General features: G+C 42.5%; 1 protein-coding gene across 1 annotated transcript in view; it reads left to right on the forward strand.

Annotated features, from left to right (window-relative positions):
• The window catches only part of LOC111968331 (ataxin-7), a 35338-nt gene continuing 14520 nt past the window's right edge, over positions 1-20818 (forward strand). Inside the window, exons 1-5 of the mRNA XM_023993830.2 lie at positions 1-440; positions 4871-4970; positions 8647-8862; positions 9032-9100; positions 15568-15672. Of these exons, the coding sequence (XP_023849598.1) occupies positions 8655-8862; positions 9032-9100; positions 15568-15672 (382 nt within the window). The 5' untranslated portion in view covers positions 1-440; positions 4871-4970; positions 8647-8654. The remainder of the gene's footprint in view (positions 441-4870; positions 4971-8646; positions 8863-9031; positions 9101-15567; positions 15673-20818) is intronic.

The raw sequence follows: 20818 nt of genomic DNA on the forward strand, positions 1-20818 counted from the left end.
AAAAAAAGGTCACGGATTGGTCAGAAGACCAGCTCGTGTTAATTTTGACAGCATGAGAATCTCGTGAAACTACTTCTCTTCGTTCACGATTACGGTGCATGTATTTTGCTGAAAATTGTTACTTGGCCCCTATGACAAGACACCAAATGCTACCAGTTTCAGCTCTGTGAAACCCATTGTGGAATAAAAGAACGGGTAAAACAGTTAGTTGGCACGGCAGCGACGTGCGTGCGTGAAGTATAAACTGTAAAAAATTGTGACGTCTGCATCCCAGAATGCAGTTTGGTAAACAGACATGGAAGCACCTGGTAAAGACCTCCACAGTCAGTGAGCATTGCATTCGTTCTTTCTGCACGATCTCCATACTTTAATATCCGCCACATTCAACAGATTTGTATCTGTCTGCCGTCACATTTGCATCCCCAACGTCCAGGACCTTGGTAAGTGCAAATACATCATGTTTCTATTTCGGCTGTTAATGACTTCTGCCAGGTTCATTGGAATATATGGCTGGCCAGCTAGCTAGCTTACTTGAGTTAGCGCTAATGATAGCTAGCTAGCCACTCCTCGATTGACTGCGAAATGATCTACAGTTTGGTGTTATGGGCACAGAGTTTCTAAACCAGAGGCGCAACATCGCGAGACTTCCGGGAACGCTTGCGAAACACCAAGCAGACCATGCCGGGGTTTGGTGTTTGATGTTTGAGAAGTTAATGAGTGAAAAACTAAGAGAGAAAAAATTCCTTAGTTGTAAATTTCTCGAAATCTAAAGGCACTAGCTATATTCGAGACAATGTCTTAAGTAGTTGAACATGTTATTACGCCAACCTCGTAAAAGTGATAAACTGACACGTTTTCATCTTAGTCATAAACATCTTGTCTTTATATCGTCTTTGACGGCATGCTCGTGCGCAAGCGTGAGATGGTCAGTGCTACTCGGGATCCTTGGGACGTCCCTAACCCAACCTTAACCCAGTGTTTCCCCAACTCGGTCCTCGGGACCCCAAGGGGTGCACGTTTTGGTTTTTGCATTAACACCACACAGCTGATTCAAATTATCACTTAGGCTCCCGAGTGGTGCAGCGGTCTAAGGCACTGCATCTCAGTGGTAGAGGTGTTACTAGAGACTCTGGTTCGATTCCAGGCTGTATCACAACCGTTCGGAATTGGGAGTCCCATAGGGCGGCGCACAATTGGCCCAGCGTTGTTAGGGTTTGGCCGGGGTAGGTCGTCATTGTAAATAACAATTTGTTCTTAACTGACTTGCCAAGTTAAAAAAAATATATATATATTTTTTTACATATCAAAGCTTGATGATTAGTTGATTATTTGAATCAGCTGTGTAGTGGTAGGGCAAAAACCAAAACGTGTACCCCTTGTGGTCCCTGAAGACCGAGTTTGAGAAACCCTGCCTTAAACTTTTAACATTTCAACTTCAATGGGGGGAACATCCCAAGGATCCCGGAAGGCACAGGGCCACCATTAGACCCGATGAGGTTTTATTTAACTAGGCAAGTCAGTTAAGAACTAATTCTTATTTACAATAACGGCCTAAAGGTGGTCTAGGAAAAAAAACTCTAGACCACCTTTACACCACACGGAGACTACAGTACTATTTTGCTAGCACAGACTGGAATATGTTCCGGGATTCATCCAATGGCATTGAGAAGTATACCACCTCAGTCACCGGCTTCATCAATAAGTGCATCGGCGACGTCGTCCCCACAGTGACCGTATGTACATATCCCAACAAGAAACCATGGATTACAGGCAACATCCGCACCGAGCTAAAGCCGAGAGCTGCCACTTTTTCAAGGAGCGGGACACTAATCCAGACGCTTGTAAGAAATCCCGCTATGCCCTCAGACGAACCATCAAACAGGCAAAGCGTCAATATAGGACTAAGATTGAATCCTACTACACCAGCTCTGATGCTCGACGGCTGTGGCAGGGCTTGCAAACGATTACAAACTACAAAGGGAAGCACAGCCACGAGCTGCCCAGTGACACGAGCCTACCAGAAGCCTTTTATGCTCGTTTGAAGCAAGCAACACTGAAGCGTGCATGAGAGCACAAAGCTGTTCCGGACGTCTGTGATCACACTCTCCGTAGCTGATGTGAGCAAGACCTTCTACTTTCACAAGGCCGCGGGGCCAGACGGATTACCAGGACGTCTGCTCGGAGCATGTGCGGACCAACTGGCAAGTGTCTACACTGATATTTTCAACCTCTTCCTGACCGAGTGTGTAATATCTACATGTTTCAAGCAGACCACCATAGTCCCTGTGCCCAAGAAAGCAACGGTAACTTGCCTAAATGACTTCCGCCCCGTAGCACTCACGTCTGTAGCCATGAAGTGCTTTGAAAGTCTTGTCATGGCTCACATCAACACCATCATCCCGGGAAACCCTAGACCCACTACAATTCGCATATCGCCCCAACAGATCCACAGATGATTAAATCTCAATCGCACCCCACAATGCCCTTTCACACCTGGACAAAAGGAACATATATATGTGAGAATGCTGTTCATTGACTACAGCTCAGTGTTCAACGCCATAGTGCCCACAAAGCTCATCACTAAGCTAAGGACCCAGGGACTAATCACCTCCCTCTGCAGCTGGATCCTGGGCTTTCTGACGAACCGCCCCCCCAGGTGGTAAGGTTAGGGAACAACACATCTGACACGCTGATCCTCAACGTTGGGGCCCCTCAGGGGTGCGTGCTTAGTTCCCTCCTGTACTCCCTGCTCACCCACAACTGTGTGGCCAAGCACGACTCCAACACCATTAAGTTTGCAGACGACACAACAGTGGTAGGCCTGATCACCGACAACGATGAGACTGCATATAGGGAGGAGGTCAGAGACCTGGCAGTGTGGTGCCAGGACAACAACCTCTCCCTCAATGTGAGCAAGACACATTGGACTACAGGAAAAGTAGGGCCGAACAGGCCCCCGTTAACATTGAAGGGGCTGTAGTGGAGCGGGTCCTTGGTGTCCATATCACCAACAAACTATCATGATCCAAACACACCAAGACAGCCGTGAAGAGGGCACGACAACACCTTTTCCCCCTCAGGAGACTGAAAAGATTTGGCATGGGTCCCCAGATCCTCAAAGTTATACAGCTGTACCATTGAGAGCATCCTGACCGGTTGCATCACTGCCTGGTATGGCAACTTCTCGGCATCTGACCGTAAGGAGCAATAGAGGTTTGTGCGCACGGCCCAGTGTTCGGCGCATGTGACAGATAAAATTTGTTTCGAATAAGTATGGTGTTACTTCTGTGTTTGTCTCAATGGAGTCTAAACTATTCATTTATTATTTTTACAATGTTAAATGTATTTTGTGCGGAGAACATTGGTGTTGAGCAGTGAAATACCCTCCAAAGAACCATGCAAGAGTGTCTGTGCCACAATGTTGTCATTCATATGAACAATCATTTGCATGACCAAAGTGCATTGGATTTTGAGTAACTGACAAACCAAATGTAGCATAAAGACATTGTATACAATTGGCCTAATCCTTTTTTTTCTAATTTTTTCTACTAATGTAAATCGTTTTGATTATTTTAACACAAATGTAGTACACTCAAATAATACATTTAACATACTACCTAGCTAATGCTCTTGATTAGTAATTGTTTTAGCAAATTAACAAGCAACTATTTCACTATTAATTTACATATAATGCAGCTAATGCTAGCTGATTGGTAAATAAAGTAACGACACATTTTTGGTGTCAGAATTTCAATAGATTACTTGCTAGTTCTACAATTTGGAAAATGTGGCTTTTGCATTAACTAGGCTTAAGTCCTCTAATGTAGTCTACATTATGTTGCCTTGTAGGCCTATGCTTTGCCTCGTAGGCCTAGGCTAGTTGAAGTCATGACGCATCAGTGGTATATGTAGCCTAGGCCTATTGTGTTTAGTGATGTAAGGATGTGTACTAGAGCTGGACCATATGGACAAAAATCCATATTGTGATAAATTGCCTCGATTGATGCCATAACGATAAATAGAATGATTTTTAACGTTAATGTGCACCACTGTTTTTTTTATTACCCTTTAAACTACTACTACTAGTTTGATTGTTAATGGGGCAATTGATGGCAACAGTCACCCATATTATCAAACTTATTTCATTTCAAACTTCACATTTCTCTAGTATAAGCTACTTATCATAATGAATGATATCAGCAAAATGCCTGCGTGCTCGGTATGGATAATTCTGTTTATCGTCCTAGCTCTAACGTGTACATCTTTTTGATTAAGCTAAGCTTCATTGAAATGCAACTCTCTATTAGCTAGCAACAGTTTTGTTGTATGATAGCCTAGGCATAAGCTACTCTATACTGTGTGCAACTCTGGCACAAGACAATTTGATCCCCTCATACCAACGCCTGTTATAGAAATTCCTCCACATTCTTGTCACTGTAGCAAACGGGGAAATAAATCTCATAAAGGGATTCATATTCACCTATATAATCTCCATCTTTGTGATACTGTTGTCATTATTCACATTGTGTTGAATTGATGAGAATCCTACAATGGTAAAACAAATGGTTTAAAGTTCTTTAAAACAAAATATCATCTTTAAAGGGATGATTGGGCTGCAAACTGCAGGGCTCTGGAGTGGTTAACCAAGGATAGTGCTTATTGGATTGGATTACTCTGCTGCGGCGAGGAGCTCCATAAGTAGCTCGTGCTAGCGTGAAAGCTGCGGATCCAGATCCACCAGGAGAATGGGAGGCGGTGTTATCTTCCAGACAAACAACCCCGTAATTCCCTAAACCGTGAATACGGTATCAAGACAGGGAAAAGAATGAAGCTGATACTAACTTTTTCCTCCCGTCTCTGTCTCACCCAGATTCCTTCCACAACTTGTGTGGGGCGACCAGCGATCACCCAAACTGATGAGGTTCTACTGATCCAGTTACGATTGAGTTCCCTTTTCCACATTTGACAAGGTAAGGGTTCAGCGAGCACAATGATCTGTTTTTCTACTGAAATTCTAACCATCACTGGTTCCAGTTTTGAGGCTTTCCACAGTCCTGCGACATGGCTACAGTCAGACTCTTCTCTCAGGACTGCAGTTTTTCAGCTGCCATGTCATTACAAAATCTCTAAGATATTGATACTTCATTAATAAGTGTAACGGAAGTGGTTTGATGACCAAACTTACATATGAGTAACCTAGCCTGAGTCCTGAAGAGTTGGGCTTTGACTTAGTAGGCTAATGCGCTCTTGGGTTTGAACCCTGTGGGTCACATTAGTTCAATGACCCCAATGGGTCTCTGTGAGAAGGAGGAAGAAGTCAAAGTGGGGTGAAGTGTAATGGAGGTATGTTTGATACCTAAAGAGCTGCGTTGGCTCCCCGAGTCAGTTGGCCCGTTTGAGTGGATCACTTCTGTCAAAGTGCATTGCATTGTGGGGATTACAAAATTGTCCAACTAGCTCATTCGACTGCATGAACTTTACAAAAACCATGCTATCAAAGGTCATGAAGTTTTGACTACTGTCGACTGCAAGTTTCTGCATTTGAGCTTCACAAACAGCCATCACCTGCATTGTGGTAGGTGCCATTGTCAGCCAATCATTAAGGTGTTTTTTTACCAACAGGAACATAACGACAGACCTGATTGACAGGAACCAACTTTGCCACGATTTGTCTATACAGTGGATATGTACAAATTAATGTGATATTTGAGGCTGTTTCACCAATTCATTGTACAATGTACACACACTGTATTCCTTCCTAATATTGAGTTGCACCCCTTTTTGCCCTCAGAACAGCCTCAATTAGTCGCGGCATGGACTCTACAAGGTGTCAAGCGTTTCACAGGGATGCTGGCCTATGTTGACTCCAATGCTTCCCACAGTTGTCAAGTTGGCTGGATGTCCTTTGGTTGGTGGAACATTTTTGATACACATGGGAAACTGTTGAGTGTGAAAAACCCAGCAGCTTTGTAGTTCTTGACACACTCAAATCGTTGCGCCTGGCATCTGCTACCATACCCTGTTCAAAGGCACTGAAATCTTTTGTCTTGCCCATTCACACATACACAATCCATGTCTCAATTGTCTCAAGGTTTAAAAATTCTTCTTTAACCTGTCTTCTCCCCTTCATCTACACTGATTTGAAGTGGATTTAACAGGTGACATCAGTAAGGGATCATAGCTTTCAGCTGGTCAGTCTGTCTTGGTGTTTTGTACACTCTGTGTATATTTTCAGTTTGTGAGTGTGTGATATGGGGGTCGGAGACATGTTTATGATAACCTTATAAAGAAAAAAAATTATAAACAATGGCAACACTGCCATGTTGCATTGAGCCTTGCTGTTGGAAAATCACATCAGTGTCAGACTTTCAGCTATCGCAGATGCACATCACCTCCCCGACTTCACTCCTCGACTTTTGTCTACAGTCAGTTGCTGAAGCACAGAAGACCTGTTGGTCACATAAGCAGGAGGCCTAAATACATATGGTATAACAGCTGCATAGACCACCATGGAAGTGTAATATTTATCATTTGTCATTTCAAAGAATCCTAACCTTATTCTTATGTCAGTCTGTTAGATGCAGAAAATTTGCCAATTAATATGTTTTTATAATTGATTAGTATACACACATGTAAACAATTACTTAGTTTTTGTAATACGCTGCACTGAGTCTGGCCTAGTGGTAACATTCTCACCTTCGGAACCATATATATTCACCTAAAACCAGATCCCTCTGTCTCCATACCTCTGCTCCTATCCATTCACACACAAATACAAATACGGAAGAGGTTCAGAAGTTCGTTCCCCTTTTTAAAAAGAAAAGTTGCACTGTACCACGATACAGAGGAAGGTGAGTGTATATGGTATAGAACCAGGGTGCTGTTTGGATGTATTTAGTTAGGCTTAGTATCCTTATCTATGTATGCTTTGATAGCTGCAGTAATGCGTGTCTTGTATGACGTTTTTGGATCCACAAGCATCCCTATAACCATAACAACAAGATGCAAAGTTTTTATATTTTAGAAAATGTGTCTGGAAATTAATATGCCAAGAAATGTTAACGTATCTCTAGACCAGGGGTGTTAAAGTAATTCCATATGGGGCTGAGTGTCTGCTGTTTTTTTCGCCCCATTTCAATTAAGACCTAGACAACCAGGTGAGGGGAGTTCTTTACTAATTAGTGACCTTAATTCATCAAGCACAAGGGAGGAGCGAAAACTCGCAGACACTCGGCTCTCCGTGGAATGAGTATGACACGTGGTCTAGACTCTTAACATGCCCACAAGTTAGCTTGAGGGGAGGGGTTTTGCTCTCTGTCCTATAACCTACTATTTTGTGCACTGATTAGTTGTCATTTATAGGGCTAGTCTCTGCCCCCTTGTTAGTTGACCCATTGTATGCCTATTGTAATGGCAGTAAAGGTATGGGGGATGCACTGAAAATGCATTTGGTAATTTCTGGTTACTACTGGTAAGCAATATTGAAAACTGATAATGGTTGTGTAGGATTTTACCACTTATTAACTATCTGTTACATATTGATTCTGCCCAACAGTATTTTATGTTGTAAAGTAGTGCTGAGTTGCAAACATGAGATAATATCTGAAGACATCCTGGCTCATCCCACTCTATGTAATTCAGAATCCCATTTGAAAGTAAGGGATAATTCCTTTAGGAAATGTTTAATTTCTACAAACTTGAAGACATTAAACATTCATTTTTGTTAGGCTTTATTTAACTCTTATAGAACTGTACATCTGAATGAAGTTTTGTAGAAAGTAACTCAGTCCCATCACTGTTTTCTAACGGGAGGACTATAGCTTTCTTTCTGCGTGTTTTGTGAATAAAAGTGTTCCAAGTTTCCTAGATCGTCAATGCGCAACATGACATTGACGCAAAAGGTTGTGAGAAATATGAATCGATTTACTGGAAAGCAGTCGCGCTTTAAGGAAGTTTAGTATAACATTAATGTATATCTCCTCCCCCATCCGTCGACAAAACAAAATCCCGTTCATAATTGTTGCACTTTAATAAGCGTTTTTATATAAATGAACTGTTCCTTCATAGGCTACACACCTTAGATTCTGAAGTTGAGAGCGAGTGATATTCTGGCTGTCATGAGGTGACACATTCATTTTCTCAATATTAGGGCATTATAACACATTTTTTTGGTCCCTTTAATTTGGTTAGTTCTCTTTCACAAAATCGGTTTTTCGATTAAAAAACAACAACCAATGCCTACAATGTGAACTGTATCAATTTGGCGTAGGCTACATTTATTAAGTAGGTGATGTGGGACTGCATGATTTTAAATTGATAAGCTTGCCTATAGTATTTGTTAACTAATGCAGTTACGTTTTAACACCCCTTGTAAGTGACCTGGATTTCCCACGTTTCTTGCGCTCAGGGAGGTGAAGTTATGTCCCCCCTTTAAAGTTGTATCTGTGATTGCCCAGACGGTATGTGGCCTCGCACACACATGTTCCTGTCCAAATAAATTGCGATTTAATTGGAGTGTGACACCCTATAGCTTCTGAATACATCAAAGGGATTAGTGTTATCGAAACATGCGTTTGCCCGAGTCGCTCAATGAAGGAATCCTGAGAACACCACCTCAACGCTGACTGCTGTTGTGTTACATTGTAGCGGAAAGAATGTCGGAAAGGGCCGATGATGACGTCAGGGGGGAGCAGCGCAGAGCGGCCAGGCAGCTAAAGCAGCAACAGCAGCAGATCCAGCGGGGAGAAGGCTCCACAGCAATGGCGACTGTTGCGGAGCGCAGATCCCTGCCTAGTCCAGAAATGATGTTGGGACAGTCTTGGAGCAACTGGGTCGATGCTGCCATACCCAAAGGCAACGACGGTGAGTGCTCGTGCGTACTGGATGTGTGTGTAGAGTCGAGATATGATCGTTAGCTTTTTTTCCGATTGCGTGCAGTTTTGGGAATATGAAGACACGCTACTGGTAGCAACAGCAGAAGCAAGCAAGTGCAACTATGTATGTGTCTGTGTATTCGATTGCCTCATTTTAGGTGCTGAATCGGAGGAAAGTTTGAAGGAGTTCGGGAAAAATCGAGAAGCCATGCGATTGTGCAGAGATGGTGAGTGTTCTCTCTTTTGTCAGAGCCAATGAGTGTTTTGGTGGGTTGCACACACACTTCACATGCACCAGCTGAAATCTGGTTGTTCTGTTGAACAAGTGCACCAGATTGACCTGTGACAACCCAAGTCTGATCAATCAATGATATAGCCCTGGAATGTATGGCCACTAGTTGACATCTTGAAGAGGGGACTTCTATCCTCTGTTCCTAAGTGGGTGCACACCACAGCTAACAACCAGCCAGGGCTTATTCAGTGGGGTAGAAAGACAGAAATGTAATGTGATAAAGCTGACATGATTGTTTATTATACACAACAGATAATTATTTTGCCTGTTTTACACCATAATTTCTGTCTGGCTGTTCTGTATCATTGTGCCCACCTGAAAAGCCCTGGTGTGCACCGTTAGGGGAGGGGCACACTCAGTGTGGTGACAGCAGTTTCACAGTTAAAATGGGAGCAACGAGTCTGTCATTAAGAATAACTGCTACTCTTGATGGAAATTGCTTGAAACCTCCGATGACTTTCCTATGTCAGTTGAATATTTATAGTGCTACTAAACTACTACACACTCACATTTGTTGGGAACATTTTTATAAGCACATTCAAAGTGCTCTATATTTACAATATTAACAACAAAGAATGGCCTTACTGTTTGTTTTTGGACGCTATGATTTATAATTGAATTATTACATGGGTTGGTGTCAGTGATTTGATAAAGACTGGCATGAAATGTTTAATTACCATGCTATACAAATGGAGAAGACAAAGGTTGGAAGACAATTACATATTAGTGAGAATGCAAATTCGAATGGTTTTGATACGTTTGGTGCCAATGTGAAAGAGTTAGTCGATCCTTATTTATTTTATTGAACCGTTATTTAACTAAGCAAGTCAGTTAAGAACAAATTCTTATTTACAATGACGGCCTACCAAGAGTAAAAAAGCCTCCTGCGGGGGATGAGGCTGGGATTAAACATACAAATGAAATACAAATGTCTATACACTAGCAGACTGATAATGAATGCCACCGACGGCTGACTCTGCAGAAGTGAAATGTGGCAGTGTCTCACAGTAAGGTGTCGACACTGAAACGGCACCAGCTACATGTCTGAACTTCTGAAGGCCTCAATCTGGGCCCTGTTTGTCAGGCAGTTAGGGTTCCGGAACAATTTGAAATGAACCTCAACAGACATCACTTATATTTGAAAATGGAAATATTTGCTAGTAACGTGAGAATGTGACATGAACAATACCCAGATGTTCAGATCTTTCTAGTTTGTGTAATAATAATGGATTGGATTTATATAGCGCCTTTCTACCAACCTGAGGTTCTCAAAGCATTTATATAGTAATGGGGAAACTCACCTCATCCACCACCAATGTGTGACACCCACCTGGATGAACCATTTTGTGCCAGAACGCTAACGACACATCAGCTAGCATGGTGAGGACTGATATATGCCATTTAGGAATGAGGGGGTGATTAGGTGGCCATGATGGAAATAGGGGGCCAATTTGGGAATTTAGCCAGGACACCGGTGTTAAAACCCCTATTCGTGCCATGAGATTTTTAATGACCACAGAGAGCCAGGACAGCAGTTTAACATCTCATCCAAAAGACGGTACCCTATGCAGGGATATGTCCCCTTCACTGTCCTGGGGCATTTTAATTCGATCTTAAGACCAGAGTGCCCCCTGCTAGCTCTCCAACTCTACTTCCAGCTGAATATTTTCCCATCCAGGACCGACCCTGCTTAGCCTCAGAGGCACGCCAGCAGTGGGATGTAGGGTGGTATGCTGCTGGTGTGACCTGCAGGATCCAATGGGATTATATGAAGTGCATTCAGAAATTATTAAAACCCCTTGACTTTTTCCACATTTTGTTACGTTAAGGCCTTATTTTAAAGTGTATTAAATTGTTTCTTCCTCCCTCATCAATCTACACACAAAACTCCATAATGACAAAGAAAAAACTGGTTTTTATATATTTTTGCAAATGTATTAAAAAACTATCACATTCAGACCCTTTACTTTGTTGACGCACCTTTGGCAGCGATTACAGCCTCGAGTCTTCTTGGGTGTGACGCTACAAGCTTGGCACACCTGTATTTGAGGAGGTTCTCTGCAGATCCTCTAAAGCTCTGTCAGGTTGGATGGGGAGTGTTGCTGCACAGCTATTTTCAGGTCTCTCCAGAGATGTTTGATCGGTTTCAAGTCCGGGCACTGGTTGGGCCACTCAAGGACATTCAGAGACTTGTCCCAAAGCCACTCCTGCGTTGTCTTGGCTGTGTGCTTAGGGTCGTTTTCCTGTTGAAGGTGAGCATTCGTCCTAGTCTGAGGTCCTGAGACTCTGGAGCAAGTTTTTCTTCAAGGATCTCTCTGTACTTTGCTCCATTCATCTTTCCCTCGATCCTGACTAGTCTCCCAGTCCCTGCTGCTGAAAAACATCCCCACAGCATGATGCTGCCACCCATGCTTCACCGTAGGGATGGTGCCAGGTTTCCTCCAGACGTGGCGCTTGGCATTCAGGCCGAAGAGTTCAATCTTGGTTTCATCAGACCAGAGAATCTTAGGTCCTTTAGGTGTCTTTTGGCTAACTCCAAGTGGGCTGTCATGTGCCTTTTACTGAGGAGTGGCTTCTGGAAGCTTCTCCCATCTCCCCAGAGGAGCTCTGTCAGAGTGACCATCGGGTTCTTGGTCACCACCCTAACCCAAGCACTTCTCCCCCAATTGCTCAGTTTGGCTGGGCGGCCAGCTCTAGGAAGAGTCTTGGTGGTTCCAAACTTCTTCCGTTTAAGAATGATGGAGGCCACTGTGTTCTTGGGGACCTGCTGCAGACATTTTTTGGTACCCTTCCCCAGATCTGGGCCTCGATACAATCCTGTCTCGGAGCTCTACGGGCAATTCCTTCGACCTTATGGCTTGATTTTTGCTCTGACATGCACTGTCAACTTTGGGACCTTTATAGACAGGTGTGTGCCTTTCCAAATCATGTCCACTCAAAATGAATTTACCACAGGTCAACTCCAAGTTGTAGAAACATCTCAAGGATGATAAATGGAAACAGGATGCACCTGAGCTCAATTTCGAGTCTCATAGCAAAGAGTGTGAATACTTATGTAAATAAGGTATTTCTGGTTTTTATTTTTAATACATTTGAGAACATTTCTAAAAACCTGTTTTCTCTTTGTCATTATGGGCTATTGTGTGAAGACTTTATTTTAATACATTTTTGAATAAGGCTGTAACAAAATGTGGGGAAGGAGTCTGAATACTTTTCGAATGCACTGTAAGTGCAACAAACTGCTGACTAGATGTAAGAAAATGGGAGAGCTGATCGTGTCCTAAAAACATCAATATAATACAACTTTGTTGTCCTTTGGTTAGAACAGAAATGTATCTTCTGCCTTTCCCAGCACCCTTGAGGATACGCGTTGCGAGGCACAGGGTCAGCTGCAATGCAGCGCCCCTGGATGGAGAACATTTTGGGGGATTTAAGTCCCTTGCCCAAGGGCTCCACAGCAGGAGATGGTACATGGGATCAAAGATCAGCAAGCTTCCAGCTGCCCGTTCAGTTCCATTCCAATTTTTGTTGTCCGGGGCTTGAACCAGCAACCTTTCGGCTGCTGGTCCGCCTCTCTAAACTCTAGGCTACTACCACTAATGCCTTTCTTCATTCTCTACCTCATGGCCATGGATAGGTACAAGCACTGAATACTTTTTTCACCACAGCCTTACCTATTGATAACAGATCAGTGGTCTTGAAGGGAAGGAGATGAGTACAGGACGGGTGATGGTAGGATGTATGTCCTTAGTTGGCGCCACACACCTCCATTTCCAAACCCATAGCCCCTCTCCTGTGTTTTACATCACAGTTGGTCCACAAACTTCTACATCCTCCTCAGGTCTAGAGTGTGTTCTCTTCTCTTTGTCTCAGCACATTGTCATTCAGGCCCAGCCCTATGAAGTGCGGGGTATTATGGCTTACCCTGTGGATGACTACACCTCTACCATGACTCCCCACATGTCTCCCTGGTGGAACAGCCGTTTCTACACACACACGGACACGATCCAGACATGACGCACTCACAAGAGCCATAATTGGAACGTGACTGAAGGATTCTCTCTTCTGATCTGCCCCTGTGTTCATTCACTCCCATCATATCTCTCTGACTCCCCTTCACCCATTTGACTGATATAGCAGACTGAGAAGGGGAAGCTGGGAAACGTAGTGGCTAGAGGTCAGAGTTTGCTGCCCTGTGTCTGTGTGCAGCCAGCCTCTGTGCTGTGAGCATCCAATATCTGCTACTACTCTACCTAGATCATTCATCACTGCCATTGAAGAGGAAGGTGAAATGAACTGCACTCTACTCTTTCTCTCCTTCTCTCTCATCTCCATACCACACAAGAAAATGGGGAATGAAATGGCATATGGAGTTTCACCACTTTTTTAATGTTGGATGCTTCAATAGTGCAGTGCCACTGCCAAAGTCCTGAATGCAGAGTGGACTGGTGATTCAGCTGGTGCTCATTTAAGAGACCAGTCACTAACCCTGTGTTTAGTACAGGTCAGGTTGTTAATTCCCCCATCCACAGCAGCAAATTACTTTTCTAAGAGCACAGGTAGGCTTTTATGTGGACTAGCCAGAGCCTCAAACGTTGGTGACGTTTCAAGTGTCCTCAGCCGTGTGTTGGAGGGCCTTGTCTGCTACGGCGTGTGGGCGGGCACTCTGGGTGATCTCTTAATTAGCCCCTTCATTAGCTCTTTGTTGTTCTCCTTGTGAGGGTAAATGTTGATCTCGCCTTGTCTCCCAATATGCCCCTCTGATTTCCATGATGGAGCTTTCACCAAAAAAGGATTGAGTCTTGTATTTGTATTTATTATGGATCCCCATTAACTGCTGCCAAGGCAGCAGCTACTCTTCCTGGGGTCCAAACACATTAAGGCACTTACATCACACATACAACAAAAGATAAAACGGTACATCATTTAACATTATTACACCACAACATATCTACAATAAAAAAAAAAGTGTATAATACCACCATACAGCAATATTTGTTGTCAGAGGAAGGCCCTAAAAATTGTCAGACTCCAGCCACCTAGAGAGCGAGAAAGAGAATAGAAGGTCCGTGCAGTATTGGAGGGATTGCCAAAGACTTCAGCCACCCTAGTCATAAGACTGTTCTCTCTGCTACCGCAGAGTGGTACCGGAGTGCCAAGTCTCGGTCCAAGAGGCTTCTGAACAGCTTCTACCCCCAGCCATAAGACTCCTGAACATCTAATCAAATGGCCACCCAGACTATTTGCATCCCACCCACCCTTTTTTTTTTTTTTTTCACCACTGCTACTCTCTGTCATCTATGCATAGTCACTTTAATAACTCTACCTACACTGTCTCTTATACACATCTAGATGTGTATAAGAGACAGGTTATCATCTATGCATAGTCACTTTAATAACTCTACCTACATGTACATATTACCTAAACTAACCGGTGCCACCGCACATTGACTCTGTACCAGTACCCCCTTGTATATAGTCTCGTTATTGTTATTTTACTGCTGCACTTTAATTACTTATTACTTCTATTTATTTTTGTTATCCTTTAAACTGCATTGTTGGTTAGGGGCTCGTAAGTAAGCATTTCACTAAGGTTTACCTACACCTGTTGTATTCGGCGCATGTGACTAATCAAATTTGATTTGAGACTGGTGGTGTTGAGCACATGAATGAATCCACCAACCAACCAATTGGCATTATTATCTTATTTGACCAGAAAACTGCATTCCACTGTTAATGTAGTTAAAGTTAAAATGTTCAACCTCGGTCAGTCGTTGCGTTAGTTAAATGCTTTAACTACATTAACAGTGGAATGCAGTTTTCTGGTCACATAAGATAATAATATGCCATATGCATTCCTGTGAATGAAGGTGTTATTTTTTGCCTGGATGATTTAGTTTATTTGAATATTTGCAGGTACGGCCCAAGTGACAGTCTCTGTCTCAGTTGCTCTCCATCCTCACAGATCATTCACAGGCTCTGCCACTGGCTGTAGTTATCCTGCCTGCTTCACCCCTTATGTGTGTAGCGTGTGGGGTAGCCTGTCAGTGTGTTTCTGCAGCAGTTAACCTTTGGAGTGCTGACTCGGTCATCTCCTTGTTCTTATCACTAGGTTGTTTCCTGAACTGTGAAATGGGGCTGGTACCCTCTTTGTGTGTGTAATCTCTACAAGTGTACAATCAGTTTTTGTCTGGTATGATTGTTCTCACACCTGTATTAACCATAATTATCCTAGAGTATTGAATGCTTAGTTGCCTAGGCTTTATCTCCCTCTGTCCATAACACTGCATGGTTTCAAATGTTTCATTCAGAAACTTCCTGTGTCTACCTCCCTACAGTTTACAATAGATACTGGTTGTCTTTATCCTGTTCATCTGTGTTCCCCCCTCCATGGAACCACAGACATGCCCATATTTGGCCAGTGTCCAGCACAGGACGACTTCTACCTGGTGATGTGCAGCCACTGCAGTCAGGTGGTGAAGCCCCAGGCCTTCCAAGCACACTACGGTAAGTCTCACACACACAAACCGAGCTGATCCAGGGTCTGGTTTAATAGGTTTTTGTTTTATAGCTCTTCTGAAGGGTTTGGGCAGGGAGAGCATATTCTAGACTTGTGCATTGGGGAAACCTGCTCGGCACTAATCTCTGTCAGGATGACACAACTATAGAGTGCGTGTGCACGCATGTTCAGACACTATCACATTCAAAAGGATTAAAGCACCCCTCCCATTCTCCACCTCTGCACTCTCTATAACGTAACATGAGAAAGGAGCGCTCAGGCTTTTGATTTCCACCGCCTAAGACTTGTTTACATTCTCCTGTTAATATTTGATGTGCTCCTCCGAGTCCTCGCCTCTCAGTGTGAGTGCAGTCTAATTTATTGTTTTAGCATGTTAAGCTGTCCCCGAGATGTCTGAAGAGGTCTTAAAAGTACTACAAAGAGTAAAGGAGTATATTTTTCCCTCTCCGCTGTGTGAGTTCTTAAACTGGCTTTTTGGCCGGCACGCTGGGAAGAATTGATGAATTATGGATTTTAGAATCGAGAGATCGCTTTGCTGTGTATCTCGTTAAAACCAGCATGGTGAACCCTCTCACACACACACCCATGTGCTTCAGTGCAATTATTAAGAGAACTGCTCTCTCCACAGACACAGTGAGCACCTGTGAGGCAGAGGGTTAGATAATGTGGTGTAATCTCTCTCTCCCTCTCTGGCTAATTCGTCTCCATGATGGTGTTGGCATGAATAATCTATTTATTGCAGGTGTGCTTTAGGTTAAAGTTAGGAGACCTTTTAAAATAGATTTAATTTGTAAAATGTATAGGCCTACCTTCTCCTACAGTTATCATTGATACCTCTAGTAAAGAAGAACAAGGTATTATCTGTTCATTGAGCTGTTTCATTGAAGGATTACTTTTTTAGGGTGAAATGGCCTAGTCTAAACTGACAGAACCCTATCTTGTGTAATTCTTGAAGAATTTTCATGTGTTTGATAACACATACAGTGCCTTCAGAAAGTATTCATACCCCTTGACTTATTCTACATTTTGTTGCGTTACAGCCTGAATTAAAAATTTATTAAATAGATGTATTTTCTCACCCAACTACACAATACCCCGTGAAAACATGTTTTTCTAATTTATTGAAAATGAAATACAGAAATATCTAATTTCCTTAAGTATTCACACCCCAGAGTCAATACTTTGTAGAAGCACCTTTGGCAGAGATTACAGCTGTGAGTCTTTCTGGGTAAGGCTTTCCACGCCTGGATTGTGGAACATTTGCCCATTTTATTATTTTCAAAATTCTTCAAGCTCTGTCAAATTGGATCATTGCTAGACAACAATTGTCTTGTCATAGATCTTTAAGTAGATTTAAGTAAAAACCAACTCGGCCACTTAGAAACATTCACTGTCTTCTTGGTTATCAACTCCAGTGTCGATTTGGCATTGATTTTGGAATATTGTCCTTATGAAAGGTGAATTCATCTCCCAGTGTCTTGTGGAAAGCAGACTGAACCAGGTTTTCCTCTAGGATTTTGCCTGGGCTGAGCTCCATTCAGTAAAAAAAAATTATCCTGAAAACTCCCCAGCCCTTAATGATTACAAGCATACCCATAACATGATGCAGCCAACACTATGCTTAAAAATATGAAGAGTGGTACTCAGTAATGTATTGGATTTTCCCCAAACATAATGCTTTGTATTCAGGACAAAAAGTTGATTGCTTTGCCACATTTTATTTAGTATTACTTTAGTGCCTTGTTGCAAACAGTATGCATGTTTTGGAATTGTTTTATTCTGTATAGGCTTCCTTGTTTTCAATCTGTCAATTAGATTAGTATTGTGCAGTAACTAAAATGTTGTTGATCCTTCCTCAGTTTTCTCCTATCACAGCCATTAAACTCTGACTGTTTTAAAGTCACCATTGGTCTCATGGTGAAATCCCTAAGCAGTTTCCTTTCTCTCTGGCAACTGAGTTAGGAAAGATTCCTGTATCTTTGTAGTGACTGGGTGTATTGATACTCCAGCCAAAGAGTAATTAATAACTTAATCATGCTGTTTTTATTTTTATATTTTTATAAACACATCTTACCAATAGGTGCTGTTCTTTGCGAGGCATTGGAAAACCTCCTTGGTCTTTGTGGTTGAATCTTTGTTTGAAATTCACTTCTCGACTGAGGGACTTAACAGATAATTGTATGTGTGGGGTACAGAGATAAGGTAGCCATCTAAAAAATCACAAAAACACTATTATTGCACACAGTGAGAGTCCATGCTACTTATTATGTGACCTGTTAAGCCAATTCCTACTCCTGAACTTATTCAGGCTTGCCGTAAGAAAGGGGTTGAATACTTATTGACTGAAGACATTTCAGCATTTCATTTCTAATAAGCAAAAAAAATCTAAAAACATAGTTCCACTTTGACATTGTTTTTTTGTGTGTAGGACAGTGCCCAGCAAATCTCAATTTTAAGTTCTAGCTATACCACAGCAAAATATGGGAATACTTTCTGAAGGCACTTTATGTTGGACATGTCAATGTCCTCACGCAGAGGAACGACGTTCTAATGCTTCAGGCATGCTTTTAGTAGCTTTAGTATGGATCCTTCAGTCTTTAGAACAAATTAGTTTGTAAAATGTCATGCAAGCAGTTTGCTTTTTAAACTTTAATTGGAATATTCACTTGATATAGCTTCCTGCCATCCAGGACCTCTATACCAGGTGGTGTCAGAGGAAGGCCCTAAAAATTGTCAAAGACTCCAGCCACCCTAGTCATAGACTGTTCTCTTTACTACCGCACGGCAAGCAGTACCGGAGCGCCAAGTCTAGGTCCAAGAGGCTTCTAAACAGCTTCTACCCCAAGCCATAAGACCCCTGAACATCTAATCAAATGGCTACCCAGACTATTTGTACCCCTTTATGCTGCTGCTTCTACTCTGTTATCTATGCATAGTCACTTTAATAACTCTACCTAAATGTACATATTACCTCAACTAACCGGTGCCTCCACACATTTACTCTGTACCGATACCCCCTGTATATAGTCTCGTTATTGTTATTTTACTGCTGCTGTTGAATTATTTGGTACTTTTATTTCTTCTTAAAACTGCATTGTTGGTTAGGGTCTCGTAAGTAAGTATTTCGCTGTAAGGTCTACCTACACCTGTTGTATTCGGCACATGTGGCAAATTTGATTTGATATCTCCAGTTTTATAGTGTAAACCTGGTGAGCCTCTGGCCTTTATTCTCTTTGTGTCTGAAAACTAATGGCACTTCCTTCCATTTCTACTCTGGGCTGGTCACTTAAGTCCATCTGTGTCCCAATATGCACACTAGTGTTGCGCTGTGTACTGGTACCACGATAATATCACGGTACCAAAATGTCATGATACTTATGATACTATCACATTTTTGGGCCATACCGATCTAAAGAACCCACTGGCTGGCACATCTTATAACATTTTTATAAATTCAGTTTGGCTTATAAATGTAATAATAAAAAATGTAAGCAACAGAAACTAGTCTCTTTATATGCGCCGGTCCAATACTGTCCACTTCACTTTCATGCGCATATCATGTGTGGCAGCGCTAACCCGCCAGGCGCATCCCCTTCCAGCCATCACTCACCTGCACCAGGCAGTTTAAGTAGGCTTTGCAAGTTCGATGTCACCCAGCAGTGCTAGAGAGGAAACCAGCTTCACGACAGGCATGCTTGTAACTTCAAACAAAAAAAAACAACTTTGTCTCTAGCTCAAACGGGGGGGGGAAAATTGTTGATAAAATTTCAAACACTATGCACTGGCTGTTTTAAACTAACCCTGGGCCACTAATTATTGGTTTGATAACAAACAATGTTGTGAGGTCATGTTACCTAGCTAGCTAGTAACCTGGTAACTTGACAGTAGTTCTCGGCAAATTTGATTGGCACAGTTAGAAAGGAAAAGGGTCTGCTACTCATGGGATGTGCTTCAAAGGTATGATTTATATAGGCCTAATTTAAGCCTAAACTATACTGAACAAAAATATAAACCCAACATGCAACAATTTAAAAGATTTTACTGAATTCCAGTTCATAAGGCAATCAGTCAATTTAAATAAATTCATTAGGCCCTAACCTATGGATTTCCCATGACTGGGAATACAGATGCACGTCTGTTGGTCACAGATGCCTTAAACAATATGGCCTCACAATGGACCTCAGGGTCTCGTCGCGGTATTTCTGTGCATTCAAATTACCATCAATAAAATGCAATTGTCTTCGTTGTCCGTAGTTTATGCCTGCCCATACCATAACCCCATCGCCACCATGGGGCATTCTGTTGACAAATTTGACGTCCGCAAAAAGCTCACCCACACGACACCATACACGTGGTCTGCGGTTGTAAGACCAGTTGGACATACTGCCAAATTCTCTAAAACGATGTTAGAGGTGGCTTATGCTAAATTGAAATTAAATTCTCTGGCAAAAGCTCTCGTGGACATTCCTGCAGTCAGCATGCCAATTGCACACTCCTTCAAAACATGAAGTCTGTGGCATTGTGCTGTGTGACACAACTGCACATTTTAGTGACCTTTTATTGTCCCCAGCACAAGGTGCACCTGTGTAATGATCATGCTGTTAAATTAGCTTCTTGATATGCCACAACTGTCAGGTGGATAGATTTTTACATGTTGCGTTTATATTTTTGTAAAGTGTATATCTAAAAATGCCAACATCGGCCCGATGTCTAGTTTAACACTGATGTGCAAAACCGATATAACGTAGGTACAGTACGTAATGGCGGCACTTTCAAATTTAGCGCTACACGTGCAACACAGCATTCCTAACCTAGCCCACAATGCCTGCTGTGTGGATCAAGCAGTCAACAAGTCGAGCAGTCATTTGAAAGAGTAAGAACATTTCAGCAAGACAACTCCATGGCGAAGTCCATTAACGCCAAGATAATGGAATTTATTGCCCTTGACAATCAATAGTTCTGTTGTGGGTGATGTTGGCTTTCACCGACTGGTTGAGCACCGGTACACACTGCCAAGTGCGCTATTTTTCAGATGTTGCCCTACCGGAGTTAAACAGTAATCAAGTCACTGCTAAAAAAWTTTTTTTAACATTGCGTCACTGCTATTAGCTTCAAGACTGACATTTGGACCAG

This window comes from Salvelinus sp. IW2-2015, linkage group LG1 (assembly GCF_002910315.2).
Source record: "Salvelinus sp. IW2-2015 linkage group LG1, ASM291031v2, whole genome shotgun sequence".
Classification (NCBI taxonomy): Eukaryota; Metazoa; Chordata; class Actinopteri; order Salmoniformes; family Salmonidae; genus Salvelinus; species Salvelinus sp. IW2-2015.